Source organism: Suncus etruscus, chromosome 7 (genome assembly GCF_024139225.1).
Source record: "Suncus etruscus isolate mSunEtr1 chromosome 7, mSunEtr1.pri.cur, whole genome shotgun sequence".
NCBI lineage: Eukaryota > Metazoa > Chordata > Mammalia > Eulipotyphla > Soricidae > Suncus > Suncus etruscus.
The window spans coordinates 110,922,492-110,937,539 of record NC_064854.1 but is presented as its reverse complement, the minus strand read 5'-3'; the positions used below and the strand labels follow the sequence as shown (position 1 = coordinate 110,937,539).

The window sequence follows — 15,048 nt, the reverse complement described above, 5'->3', positions numbered from 1 at the left end:
CACAGAGCCAGGAGTAACCTCTGAGCACTGCCAATTGTGATCCAAAACCCAAAAAATAAAATAAAATAAAATAGTTTATGTTTGGTAATTTTTTCGGGGTCACACCAGGTGCTTCTCACAGATTACTCCTGGCTATTTACTCAGAAATTACTCCTGGAGATGTTCTAGAGACCATATGGGACGCAAGGGATCATACTCAAGTCAGTTGCATGCAAGGCAAGCGCCTCACCCACTGTAGTTTTACTCTGGCCTCTAAAATACTTTTTCTTTCTAAAATTCTACACATCCTCCATTGCTCCTAGATAAAACTTGTCCTTTAAAGCCTCTGCTAGCCTTCTCAGCTGAGACTAGATGCTTCTCTTCAGGGTGGCCCTGTTTCCCCACCATGACTCTTGACACACCATATTATAATGCCTATCATTTGTATGACTCCCCAGGAACACTAATTGCAAGGAATGTATTATGTTGAACATTAAGTAAAAGTACCTCTGACATATTTCTGAATAAGTAATAAAATCATTACTATGACCTTTTATTCATCCATGTGACTTTTTTTATTCTTTCTTCACAAAAACTCTGGGGTACTTAGGTACTAACCTGATAGATCCAAATCACATATTGTTTTGTGGGGAGTGGGGTTTTATTCAAGGAGCTGGAGACCACTCCAACCAACCCAGCTGTGTGGGTCTGCAGGTTCATTACTCAGTCCCAACAGTGCCTGGAGGGGGTTAAGGTAGGATCCAAGAGACTACACTGGGAACTATACCAAATGACCATGTGGTTCCAGGAATTCAACTGCTAGGGCCTCTGCATGTTACACATGTGTTCTAACCTTTTAGGATAACTCCTAGGCCCTAATACTTTTTTTTTTTGGAACTGTCACAGTTTACAATAATATTGAAGTAAGTTTTTCATAGTTACAGAGTTACTATGCAAATCCATACACCAGTATTTCAAGATCCATCCACCATTATTACACTTTCCTTCCCCTAGGCCCACATTTCATTTCCTAGTTCTTTTGATAATGTCTCGGGATTTGATTCGATCGGGACTTCTCTACTCCCTTTCTTTGTTTCTTTTATTCTGCATATGAGCAAGATCTTATGTTACTTATCTTCCACTTTTTTTTTAACAAATTAATTGGGATGGGCAATTTGCAAGACACATTTTTTCTTATTTGTTACATTATCTTGAATGATTATAGAAAAAAAGGTTTTTTTGTTTTGTATTTTGGTATTTAGGTCTCACCCAGAAGTGATCAGGGGTTACTCCTGGCTCTATGCTCAGAAATTGCTCCTGGCAGGCTCGGGGGACCATATGGGATGCTGGGATTTGAAACACTGTCCTCCTGCATGCAAGGCAAACACCCTACCTCCATGCTATCTCTCTGACCCCCTTTTTTCTTTTTTATTAAATATCTTTATTTAAGCACCATATTACAAACATGTTTGTGCTTGGGTTTTAGTGATAAAAAAAAAAGTACACCCCTTCACCAGTGCAACATTTTCACCACCAATGCCCCCAACTCCCTCCTCTCCACTCCTGGCCTGTATTTGAGACAGCCATTTTATTTCTCTCACTCACTATCACTGTCATGGTAGTTGTCAGTATAGCTATTTCTTTAACTGGACTCACCATTCTTTGGGGCAGGCCTCATATCGTGGGCCAATCCTTCTAGCCCTCATCTTTATTGTCTCTGTGTATTATTACAATAATGTCTTTTATTTTTCTTAAAACCCATAGATGAATGAGACTATTCTCTCTCCCTCTGACTTCATTTCACTCAGCATAATAGTCTCCATGTCCATCCATGTATAGGAAAATTCATGACTTCATTTCTTCTGACGGCTATATAGTATTCCATTGTGTAAATGTACTACAGTTTCTTTAGCCACTCATCTGTTATTGGTATATCTTCTACTTTCTTTTATTTTTTGAGAGAGAGGAGAGAGAGAGAGAGAGGAGAGAGCAAGAGAGAGAGAAAGAGCAAGCAAGCACCAGAGGCTAGACCTATCTTCTACTTTCTGACTAATTTTATTTAGCATGATATCTCATATTCCCATCAAAGCTGTAGCAAACTGAAAAAATAATTCACCTATTCTCACAGTTGAATAATATTTCACTGTGTAATGATAAGAAAAAGTTAATGATTTGACATGAGATAAAAAGAGAAAATGCCAAAGTCCCCAGAATTTTCCATTTTCAGAATGAAAGTAGTTCTAAGGAGGAAGGACAAAAGTCACATTAGGAATGAACTTTGAATCAACTCCACCTTGGTTTTTGTTCTCAATTTTGCCCTCTTAGTTATCACATGTCCACTTTGGTAAGTAGCACATCTTCTCAAGTATTTAAAGTCAGATATTACTTGATAAGAAGCCTCTGTAGGAAGCAGATCATACTATTTAAAAGATAAGTGAATTGGATTATTGGCCATTGTTTTAATGAAAGTTTTCCATTCAGTCTCATAGGAAATACAGGATTTCCTATTACATCAATGTATTTTATTTTATTAGACATGAAGCATGAAGTGTGGATAAAAATAGTTCTCTGAATGACATTATGACATTATCCCATACAACTTCTGCCTAACCCTGCAGTGTCAGGAAATTACTCAGTGTTGGAAGTCACAAAGGATTCAAAGACAAAAAGACACCCTACTGATCTGGCCTACTTTGATTCTTTGTTTTTGCTTTTCCCCTCTTTTTTTGTATTTATTCTCTCTTCCCATTATTTTACCTAAATATTTTTCTTTATAATGAAGATTTAAGGTAAGATGAACTAATACTAAACTCTCAAAATTCTTTGAAAAAAACTCGAAGATTAAAACAATGCCCTGAAATTTGACTTCTCAATCTCACTAATTAAAACTATTCCTATGTAGCTGCTCAGACAGCTATTGAGCTGTGTAAGCCAGCTTTTGTTACATAATATTTTTCTTTTCCAATGGACAACAAAACAAAGAATTTTGCAATGGTTAGTCACTAAAAGCAATGAATGTATTCTTCCTAAATGATTATTACTAGGACTTTATATCTGATTCCGCTCTCTTACCACAGTCATTCTTAGCCTTATAGGAGGTCCAGTATATTCATGAAGATGAAGGAAACAGATAGTATGTATATCCCTCAGCTATGTACACAAGCCTAGTTTGCATCTGTAAACTTTTAACTTTTTTTTTTTGTGTGTGGTTTTTGGGTCACACCCGGCAGTGCTCAGGGGTTATTCCTGGCTCCATGCTCAGAAATTGCTCCTGGCAGGCACGGGGGACCATATGGGACGCTGGGATTCGAACCGATGACCTCTTGCATGAAAGGCAAACGCCTTACCTCCATGCTATCTCTCCAGCCCCTACTTTTAACTTTTTAACTAAAAATTTTAACTTTCTTTTTTTGTGTGTGTGTGTGTGTGTGTGATTTTTGGGTCACACCCGGCAGTGCTCAGGGGTTATTCCTGGCTCCATGCTCAGAAATTGCTCCTGGCAGGCACGGGGGACCATATGGGATGCCGGGATTCGAACTGATGACCTCCTGCATGAAAGGCAAACGCCTTACCTCCATGCTATCTCTCCGGCCCCGAATTTTAACTTTCTTTCTCTCTTATGCCCTCCATCCAAGATTTCTTTCTTGACTATCAGTTATTTCTTGAATCTCTTTGTAAAGATTGTTACAAGTCAGAGCTATTTCATCCTTTATCCTATGTTGAAAAATTATATATAATTTATATATCATCTTATTATGTCACATGTATAATATAAACAGAATTACTTACATAAATTATATATAATTATCAATAAATTATATCATAAGTATATCTTTATCTACTTCTAAATAAATGCCTTAGGTCACAATATAGTCTTTCTGTTTAAGAAGTGATCTCAATGGGCTGGAGAGGTAGTACCCTGAGTAAGTCAGCTATCTTAGACACAGTCGACCTTCACACATATGGCCAGCCCCCTGTGCCCCATTAGAAATGATTCCTGAGCACAGAAAAAAACAGGATTAAATCCTGTGCACTGCTGAGGTGAGACTTCCTCACTCCTCAAAATGAAATGAAATGGAAATTTTTTTCATGAAGCTTATAAATGGAAATTTTTGACTTCTGACCATTATTTTCTCTTGAAGCAGCATTTCAAAGTCTTAACAGGAACTTCTTTTTCTCTAAAATTTACATTCTATTTGGGTAGCTGAGGGGGGTCGGGAGATTACAATTATTTAGTGAATGGGGCATATTAAATAATGACTCAGACACAATATACATTTCTATTCCTAATCCTCAAATCTCTGAATATTGTACTTTTTACATGGCAAGAATGTAAATAAAAATGTTGAGAGGAGAGATTATCCTGGGTGATAATATAGCAACAGAGTCCTTTAAAGTAGAATTAGAAGGGGGGAAGGAATGTAAAAAATGATGCCAACTTTTCAGATAGAGTCAGGGGGTATAACCAAGGGAGCTGGTTGAAGTCTAGACACTAGAAAAGATAAGGAAATGCATCCATCCTTAGAAATTCCAAAAGAAAATGCAGCCTTGCCAATTCTTTTATTTTTAGTTTAGGGAGGACTAAATCAGATTCTTTTTTTTTTTTTTTTGGTTTTTGGGCCACACCCGATAACGCTCAGGGGTTACTCCTGGCTATGTGCTCAGAAGTTGCTCCTGACTTGGAGGACCATATGGGACACCGGGGGATCGAACCGCGGTCCGTCCAAGGCTAGCGCAGGCAAGGCAGGCACCTTACCTTTAGCGCCACTGCCCAGCCCCTAAATCAGATTCTTAACTGAAAAACTGCAAGTTAGAGGCCAGAGCAGGTAAGACATTTATTTGCCTTTGCATGCAACTGACCTGGGATTGATCCCCAACATCCCATATGGTCCCCCGAACAAAGCCAGGAGTGAGTTCTGAGTACAGAGCCAAGGCATAACCCCTGAGCTCTGGGAATAATAACCCAGGAATTACCTCTCCCCCCACAAAAAAAGAGAAGAAAAACTGCAAGATAATAAATTTGTCATTATCAATGTTTGTGGTGATTTTTTAGGGGTTACTTAGATTGTGTAGATGTCAATAAGCACATGAACATAAATGACAATTTATAGTAGAGATTACAATGTGCTAAAACTAAAGCCAAAAAGCACCTTTCTTTCCTGATTGGGAGGATATTGGCTCCCCAGATGTTCTTGAGAACTGAAAAGCCCCTTGAACAATATTTGGCCCTGTGATGCCACCCAGTGGTTCGGTCCTGCAGGAACAACATGCTTTTTCTTTTTTCCTTTTTCCTCAAAATCTTCTCATAATTTTTAATATGTAAAAAAAAGGTCAAGTTCATGTGCTGAACTTCAGACCACACATGATAGGCCACCCTTTCTTTACCTATCTGGCCTCATGTTCTACCAATAACTCTCTTACTTTCTTGGCTCCTGTCTCATAAGCCTTTCTGTTCCCTCTATAGAGCAAGCAAGTCCCTTTTCAGGGTCTTTAACTGGGTCTTAAATGCATCTTCCTGCACATAAACATCTAGATAATCTACTTCCTTTAGATCTTAGACAATGTTTGTGGATCTGAGAGGTCTTTCATGACTACTTAAGTATAAAATTGCAACAACACTATTTCTACATTTCATTGCTTCTTTTTATTATATAGATAATCTATATCAACTGTTTCGTTTTCTGCCTCCTCTTCCTCTCTTCAATTCCAAACACAAATATTTTATGAAATTGGGCATTTTTCCTCATTTGTGCCCTTTTGTATTATATTATTAAGGACAGTGTCTGGGGACTGGAGAGATATACATTGGAAAAGGCAATTGCTTTGCACATGCCAGACCTTGGTTCTATTCCCAGCATGTTATGAAGATGCTTGATTTCTACCAGATGTGATCCCTGAATACTGAGCCAGAAATAAAGCCTCAGCACTGCCAGTGTGGCCCCAAAACAAAATGACAGTGTCTAGTCCTAGAAGCTTTTAATAACTATTTGTTTAAGAAATATATGAATAAAAATTTTTTGGCTAACTGAAGTACTTTAATTAGGTATTGTTGATCATTGTTGATCAAGGTATCATTATTTTGTAATACCATGAGCATCTCAAAATAGGCAATTACCTATATTTCACTGATTCAGAATTATTTTTTATTTCCTTGTTTACTAACAATTTACAATATTTTAATAATAGTTTATACAACCTATGGATCTATTTCATTGTCTATATGTGTGAGTGTCTATGTATCTGTCTACTTGTATCTGGCCACTTGTATCTATCTGTCTAATGTCCATCTCTATTGTACATAATCTGTCTAGTTTTGTATATAGTCCTTCCTCCTGTTATATATAACCCTTCTTTTTACCCCCTCCCCTGCTAACCATTTTGCAAATCCTTTTTACTTTCTACCCCTGATCTGTTATTTCTCCTTATTTAACCCTTTTTACCCTCAGTTCTTAACTCCCCAGGAACCAAAACACTTCCACTGGCTCCCGAAGCAAAAGGGCAGCTTCCCAGCTCGCCTTGCCTCAGCCTAGGAAGAAGTTACAGCCCCTGCTGCTGCTGATTAGCTCTTGGAGGTTCCTTTTCTTCCACCTCCCTTTTCTGTAGACTGTTGCTCGCTACCAATTTGGTTTTTGAGAGACCCTCAGCTCAAGGGCATTTCCTGATCCATGAATGCTGTGGGTCAATTTTCAGACCCCATAAGACCATGTTGCAGGCTGAAGATGTGCTCCATACTTTATTCCCTCAACCCAGACTATTTCAAAAGACTTAAAAGGGATATTTATATTTCCTTTGTATCTTTCTTAAGTGTATTTCCTTAATAGGTATAATTCTTATTGTATATTTCTTTATGTAGATGTAATTTTCCACACCCTCTTTTTCTTAGGTTTGTTTAGTAGATAATTCTAGTATATAAATTTCTCTTGGGTTCCAAGCTCATGTTAGAACCAGATTATAAGAATTGCTTAGCTTTGGGCCGGGAGTGGTGGTGTGGAGCAAAAGGCATCTGCTTTGCAGGCACTAGCCTAGGACGAACTGCGGTTCAATCCCCTAGCATCCCTTATGGTCTCCCAAGCCAGGAGCCCATAGCCAGGAGTAACCCCTGAGTGTCACTGGTGTGGGCAAAAAAAAAAAATTGCTTAGCTTCTAATTTTTACCCCTATATACCAGTGGTATCTTGCGGCATTGTTCTTTTTGACATAGGAATATTAAAATGGGGGAGTCTTAGGTATAGAAGTTCTTATCTGATAGAGATAGGAACTCATAAATTTTTAATTTGTCATACTGAATTGACTTATGATTCAGTTGATCAAATATTGGCCAGTCACCCCCAAACCTTGGATCCCATCTTTGAACCAGCAGAGTTTTCTGCACCAGCACCAGGAATCGAACTTCTACCAGGGAAGGCCCTAATGCTGCCCTGGTACCAACTTATTCCAACTTGTTATTATATGACATCACGACGACTTGGAAACAGTGACAACTTGCCTTCAGGGTGAGTGTCTCTGCATCACCACTTTAGAGGCAGATGAAACCAGAAGATGCTTTGTGACACCCTGACTTTGACATAGAATCTGTGTAAAAACCAAAATTTCTAATTACTGAATCCTGATTACAACATCTGTAGTTGAAGAGAACTTTTCCTAAGACCATTAAGACAGACATGGGGGGGGAGGCGAAGAGACAGCACAGTGGTAAGGCATTTGTCTTGCATGCAGAAGGATGGTGGTTCGAATCCCAGCATCCCATATGGTCCCCGAGCGTAGAGCCAAACGTCCAGAACATCTAAGCCATTGACCTAAAAGTTCTTCAAGTCCACCTTATCATTTCTGCCCACCAACTCCCCCCCCCCATGTGCCATCTCAGTTCTGTAATCCAGGACCAAAATTTCCCTTATGTTGATACTTTGAATTCCCTTGACTAGTTCCTCTATATATCACAGATGAGCAAAATCATCCATTGTCCTTCTCCCTACACCTTACTTTGTTTAACATATCACCCTCCAGTACAGTTCAGATTTTTCTATCATGTTCTTTAGCTGGGTTGTGCCAACAACGGCCTCTGTATTTGAGGTTTTGTTGTTGCCATTACAGTAAAAATTGCTCTGATTTAAGGTTTTCTTCTGTATATTTTTTACATTGTAAGAAATTTGAGGACACTTAGTTTTCCACTTACAGCTGTGAAAACAGCTCAAAGAGGGCAGTAATCTTCCATGCTTATCAACCTACTTAGAAAAAGGTTAAGTAGAATTGTCATTTTATTAATGCAACTTCCTGACAGAATAGCTCCATATTAAATTCTCTTTCTATCTTAAATCAATTTTCTAAGTCCAGGAAAAGAAGATTCGGGACTGGAAAGATAGCACAGCAGTAGGGCATTTGCCTTGCATGTCGCCAACCCAGGATAAACCTGGGTTCTATTCCCAGCATCCCACATGGTCCCCCGAGCCTACCAGGAGTGCAGAGCCATGAGTAACCCTCTGAGTACCTCCAGGTGTAATCCCCCCAATGGTTCAAAATGATGGTTGGCTGATAGCTGGATCATAATAATTGTTTTTTTAAAAATACCTAAAACTATGCTAAAATGCTAGCATGTAAATCAGAATCATTAAGATTGAGAAGCTATATATTTATAAAGAAGAATAAGAGAAGTCTTTTAAAGTTTAGATGTACTCCTTTACTGGAGTAATGTCTAATCAATTGGTGTAGGATATGGGGACATAGTAGAGTATACAAAACCTGAGAGCTAGCTCCAATCTAAAGGAAACTGCCACTATTAAATATAGGCACATGAGATAGCTGACCAGATCTTGTTCTTCGTGAGGAAACTAAAATAAAATTTCTGTGCAAAACTATCTAATAGTCAAAGCATTGTATATACCAAGCGTATCTGCAGTGCTCGTTGTGGCATTATTTTTTTATTATTTATGGGTAACAATAGCTAAGATTTGGAAACAAACCAAGTACCCAACAACAAATAAGTGAATAAGAAATATATGATGGGAGCAGGAGTGTTAGTACAGTGAGTAGAGCATTTGCCTTGCACACCACCAACCTGGGTTCAATCCCCAGCATTCCATATGGTCCCCTCAAAACCACCAGGAATAATTCCTGAACACAGAGCCAGGAGTAAACCTTCAGCATGGCCAGGTGTGACCCCAAAACAAAAACAAAGCAAAACAGATTGTATTGTGAATACACATAGTGGTATACTACTAAACAATAAGAAAAGATGAAATATTAATATTTTACTACAACATGGATGAAACTTAAGGGTGTCATGTTAAGCAAAGCAAGTCATAAATAAAGACAAATACATCACCTAGAGGTAATAAAGAAAAAGAAGGAAGGAAATAGATGGTGTCTAATGAGAATGAACAAACCTCTGACAACAGAGAAGGAAAGAGATGAGGGATATTGGTGGTGGGAAGGTTGCACTGGTGAAGAGGGGGGGTGTTCTTTTTTTTATAACTGAAACCCATTTTTCAACAAACATGTTGATCATGGTGCTTAAATAAAGATGTTTTAAAAATTGATAAATTAATTAAAAATTAAAATAAAACGAAATGAAATTACCTAAGAGGAGTAATTGGAGTGGAAGAGAAAGATCTTATGAGTTGTGGTGTAGGGACATTGGCAAACTTTGATCGTAGAATTATTTAAGAGTATACTCTGAAAACATATGAATACTTACACTCTGGTAAGTGAATTGTATGTCTATAATTTACTAATTTAGGGGCCGGAGCTTTGGCACAGGGTGGTGTCTGCCTTGTGCACATTAGCCTAGGATGAACCACAGTTCAATCCCCCTGCGTCCCATATGTTCCCCCAAGCCAGGAGTGATCTGAGCGCAAATAGCCAGGGAGTAACCCGCCTGAGTGTCATCGGATGTGGCCGAAAAAACAAAACAAAACAATAAATTACAAATTTAAAAAAAAATTGAAAGGAAAACACCTTGTATATCGGCTCAGCAGTAGAATGCGTTGTCCACAAGGTCCTGGCCTTGGATTCCTGGGCACCAACAGAAACAAAACCACAAACAAAACAAAACCAAAAGACACTCTACTCTCCAACACTGTTATATCAAATGATTGGTTGAAAAGATAGATTGGAAGAAACAGAGTGAAACCTCTCCATGCCTGGAAAAATATAAGTTAACCTTAGAAGAGTAAAATAAGGTTGATTTATATAGCACTTATATAAAATCATAAAATACGTTCTGCCTAATATATGATAAAGTTTCTAGTAATCTCATTAAAAATTTGCATCTTGCAAATTTTCGATTAGAGTGAAGTGTGTAAGGCGACAGTCCCTCTCACCTGGGAAATGTGGAAGTTCATTTTCATGAGCCATAGACCCACAGCAAGTCTCCAAGTGCAGGTTTTTGTTTTGGGATCACACCCAGAAGTGTATAGGGCTTACTTCTAGCTCTGTGCTCAGGCACTACTTTAAGCAGGCTTGGGAGACCATATTGAGTCTAGGGAGTGAACCCAATTGGCTGCATGCAAGACAATTACCCTACTCACTGTACAATCGCTCTGGCACCAGGGTTAGAAGGTCTTGAACTCTGTCCTGGTACCAAACTGATTCAAGATAAAGCTCTCAATAGCAGTGGTAGCATTCTCTCTTAAGCTCACATATTCATTCTTAAGCATTCTCTCTTAAGCATATGGTGACTGGAAGTTTGTTGAGGATAGATCTATCTCAGGTCACAAACTATATGTCTTAATCTCTCGATGCTTTATTTTAGAAAATATTTTTATTTATAATAAATATAGTAAACATACAAATAATATACATATATCCTGATTATGGGTCTTTGTTATTCAGTATATAAACCCCCATAATTGTTGTGATTAAAGATGCTATTGATGTTTTGTTATAAGAATAGCTAGCAAAATTAGAGGGTATATGGATGTAAGATTTTAAATATTGTGTTCACTAAATAAAAAGTGTGTATTGCTAAAAAAAATTTTTTTTAATTTTTGTGCCACACCAGGTGGTACTCAGGGGTTACTCCTGGATCTGTGCTCAGAAATCATCCCTGGCGGGCTTGGGGGACTATATGGGATGCTGGGATTTGAACCACTGTCAGTCCTGGATTGGCTGCATGCAGGGCAAATGCCCTACCTCTGTGCTATCTCCTTGACCCCCCAAAACTTTTTTTGTTTTGTTTTTGGGCCATACCCGGCGTGCTCAGGGGTTACTCCTGGCTGTCTGCTCAGAAATAGCTCCTGGCAGGCTCGGGGGACCATATGGGACACCGGGATTCGAACCAACCACCTTTGGTCCTGGATCAGCTGCTTGCAAGGCAAACGCCACTGTGCTATCTCTCCAGGGCCCCAAAAAAATTTTTTTAAGGAGGAATTATGCTTGTGCATCAAGCCTATGTTCTCCCTTGAACACTTATCTTGTTTGCCTGTCTTTATGTTGCTTTCTTATAACCACTCTGGAGAAGCCTGGATTCTCACATGAGCATGTTTCTCTTTTTCTCTCCCCTCCCATTTTTCGTGTGCGCCTGTTTTTGTGTGTGTGTGTGTGTGTGTGTGTGTGTGTGTGTGTGTGTTTTGTTTTGTTTTGCTTTGTTTTAGTTTTGTGCCATGCACAGTTCAGAAATTACTCTTGTCAGAGTTTGGGGAACCAGATGAGATGTTGGGGAATGAAACATAGGCTGGATGCATACAAGGCAAGCACCCTTCCTATTGTACTATTGCTCCAGTCCGTTCTTTTACTTTTTTTTCATGTCTTTCTTTGTTGTTTTGTTCTGTTTTTGCCACCCATGCTGGTGTTCAGGGCTTACGCCTGTCCCTCATTTAGGGAATCACTCAGGACAGACTTGGAAGACCATCTGGGATACCAAAGTTTTTTTTTTTTTTTTTTTTTTTTTTGGTTTTTGGGCCACACCCTGTGCCACTCAGGGGTTACTCCTGGCTATGCGCTCAGAAGTTGCTCCTGGCTTCTTGGGGGACCATATGGGACACCGGGGGATCGAACCGCGGTCCGTCCTAGGCTAGCGCAGGCAAGGCAGGCACCTTACCTCCAGCGCCACCACCCGGCCCCAAATATTTTTGGTTACACAATCTTTTTTTTTTTTTTTTTTTGGTTTTTGGGCCACACCCTGTGACGCTCAGGGGTTACTCCTGGCTATGCGCTCAGAAGTTGCTCCTGGCTTCTTGGGGGACCATATGGGACACCAGGGGATCGAACCGCGGTCCCCTAGGCTAGGGCAGGCAAGGCAGGCACCTTACCTCCAGCGCCACCGCCCGGCCCCGATACCAATGTTTAAAAGTGGATGGGCCACATACAAGGCAAATGTTCTATTCTTTATACTACATCTCCAGCTCCTCCTTTTATATTTTTCTAAATAATTTTCAATTAAAAAAGCAGAAGGGGGGCGAGAGAGAGCATGGAGGTAAAGCATTTGCCTTTGATGCAGAAGGATGGTGGTTCGAATCCTGGTATCCCATATGGTCCCCTGTGCCTGCCAGGGGCGATTTCTGAGCATTGAGCCAGGAGTAACCCCTGAGCGCTGCCGGGTGTGACCCCCCCCCCCCCAAAAAAAAGCAGAAGGGAAAAAGTGAAACTAGGTGTCAGGGAGATTGCTCAGTGATCAGGGATGTATCCCTCGCATCCACAGAAATGTGAGTTTAATTAATCCCTGGCATCTCATGGACTCTGAGCACCCATGCATTCTAAGCTCCTAACATTTCCTGAACCTTAAAACAGCTGGCCTGGTTGGCCAAGTGTCACCAGGAAATCTCCTGAACCCTTCATGGGCCCTCAAGCCCCCAAAATATTAAAATTAATTTTAATATTATACTTTAATGTTATATATAATATATTAATTTAACAATATTATACTATCTAATATTATTAACAGTATTATTAATTATACATGTCAGAAACATTAAAATATTAATAAGATTTTTTTTTCTTTTTGGTTTTTGGGCCACACCTGGCGGTGCTCAGGAGTTACTCCTGGCTGTCTGCTCAGAAATAGCTCCTGGCAGGCTCGGGGGACCATTTGGGACACCGGGATTCGAACCAACCACCTTTGGTCCTGGATCGGCTGCTTGCAAGGCAAACGCCGCTGTGCTATCTCTCCGGGCCCAAAAATATTAATAAGATATTTTATAACCATTCATGCATATAAACTTTTCAAAAGGCTGTATGTGTTTTACACTGTTGCACATCTCAAGTCAGACTAACCACATATGTAGATTGTGATTAATTATCATGAGAAGCAGAAAAATCACAGAGCTTTCGCATTCTTAATGTAAATGCTATTGTTTATTCTCATTGGAAATATAATCTAACTATACCTAACAAATTAAAATTTATATCAGGTGACTTTATTAATGTTAGTATATTATAATTTAAACTTATTTGGTTTTTGTGCTGATTTGGGGCCACATCCAGTGATACTCAAAGGTTATTCCTAGCTCTGCACTCAGGAATTATTTTTGGCAGTTCTCTAGGGACTGCATAGGATGTTGGGGTCCAAACTTAGGTTAGCCACATGCTATGCAAGTGCCTTTACCACAGTACTATTAGACCCAAAATTTATTTGGGGAGGCACACCAAAGGGTGATCAGGACTTAATCCTGATTTTTTTGCTTATAGATCACTCCTCAGGGGATCATCTGTGGTACCCAAAGCGTGGCTATATGCAAGGAAAATAATATTGTTCCAGTCCATAAGTGAAATTTATTAAAACCATAATTTATTTTTATAATAATTATAAAATATATTAAGGTGGCTTCTTTAATAATACACTACAGTTTTGTTTTTACATTGTTGAAGTAGATGATTCTAAAATAAATAGCTAAGTTTATCAATTAAGTTATGTTATCAATCAATCTATTTGATAGATAGCTGTCTACACTGATATCTCTGTGATATCAGTAAAACCCATATCTTATTATTATGCATTCTAAAGTTAGTCTTTTGGATTAGGGAGTTAACTCGATGGGTTAAAGCACACTTTGCATGCAGGGAGACTGGATTCCAACAAGAAGAAAAGCAAAATAAAAGAACTTACTGGAGCAACAGTACAATAGGAAGGGTGCTTGCCTTGTATGCATCCAGCCTAGGTTCCATTCCCCAGCATCTCATCTGGTTCCTCAAATGCTAACAAGAGTAATTCCTGAATGCAAGCTAGGAGTACCACAGGGAGTGACCTCAAGCAACAAGATAGTAGTCCCTGAGTATTGCTATTACAATAACACAAAAAAATAATTAAGTTACTAATTATTAAATTTTAGAAAAAATGTAATTTAAACTCTTTGAGGGTCAAAGGTAAACCAAGAGGTATATAGAGTTTACTTACTCCTGGTTTTGTGATAAGGCATCACTCATCAACAGTATATGGGGAACTATATGCAGTGCCCTTAATCTAACTGGGGCAAGTTCTTTGCTAGACAAGAGCCTTTCATTTGTTTGTTTGTTTGGGGGCCACACCTCTCAGTGCTCAAGGCTCACTCCAGGCTCTATGCTCAAGGAACATTCGTGCCGAGGGGCTCAAGAGACTATATGGGATGCCAGGGATCAAGCCCAGGTAGGCTGTATACCTCTATATATCTATCCCCCTAAAATAAGCACCTAAACTCATGAACTATCTCTCTGGTACGTAAACTCTTTTTTAAATATGAAGTACTACTTATAAAATAAATATTTCCTTTTTAATAAATCACCTACTTATTTTTCCCTATCTCTTCTGTGAAACATTTATTTTTAACTTTTCATTACCAAAAACACCCACTTTTAAATCCCTGGAACACATTTCTATGACTTTACATATAAATATTAATTTTGTAACATCTTTTTACATTCATGATATGACACTTTCTCTCTGCTGCATAATAGACACATTTGTGCATCGATGAAGATACTTACAGATTGCCTTTTCATCTGTATAATAGAACATACGGATCTGCCTCCACTTTAGTGACTTCAGTGTCCATAGGTCTGTGGAATCATTATATCTGAATATGCACTATGACTCTAGATTTGCTATTACAAATAAACCTTAAGGGCCCGGAGAGATAGCACAGTGGCGTTTGCCTTGCAAGCA

General features: G+C 39.0%; 1 protein-coding gene across 1 annotated transcript in view; it reads right to left on the bottom strand.

The window, feature by feature from the left end:
• LOC126014385 (cadherin-related family member 3-like) overlaps positions 1–10,328 on the bottom strand; it is a 101,198-nt gene extending 90,870 nt beyond the window's left edge. Inside the window, exon 1 of the mRNA XM_049777674.1 lies at positions 10,295–10,328. Within this exon, the coding sequence (XP_049633631.1) occupies positions 10,295–10,328 (34 nt within the window). The remainder of the gene's footprint in view (positions 1–10,294) is intronic.
• Between the last annotated feature and the right edge of the window lie 4,720 nt (positions 10,329–15,048).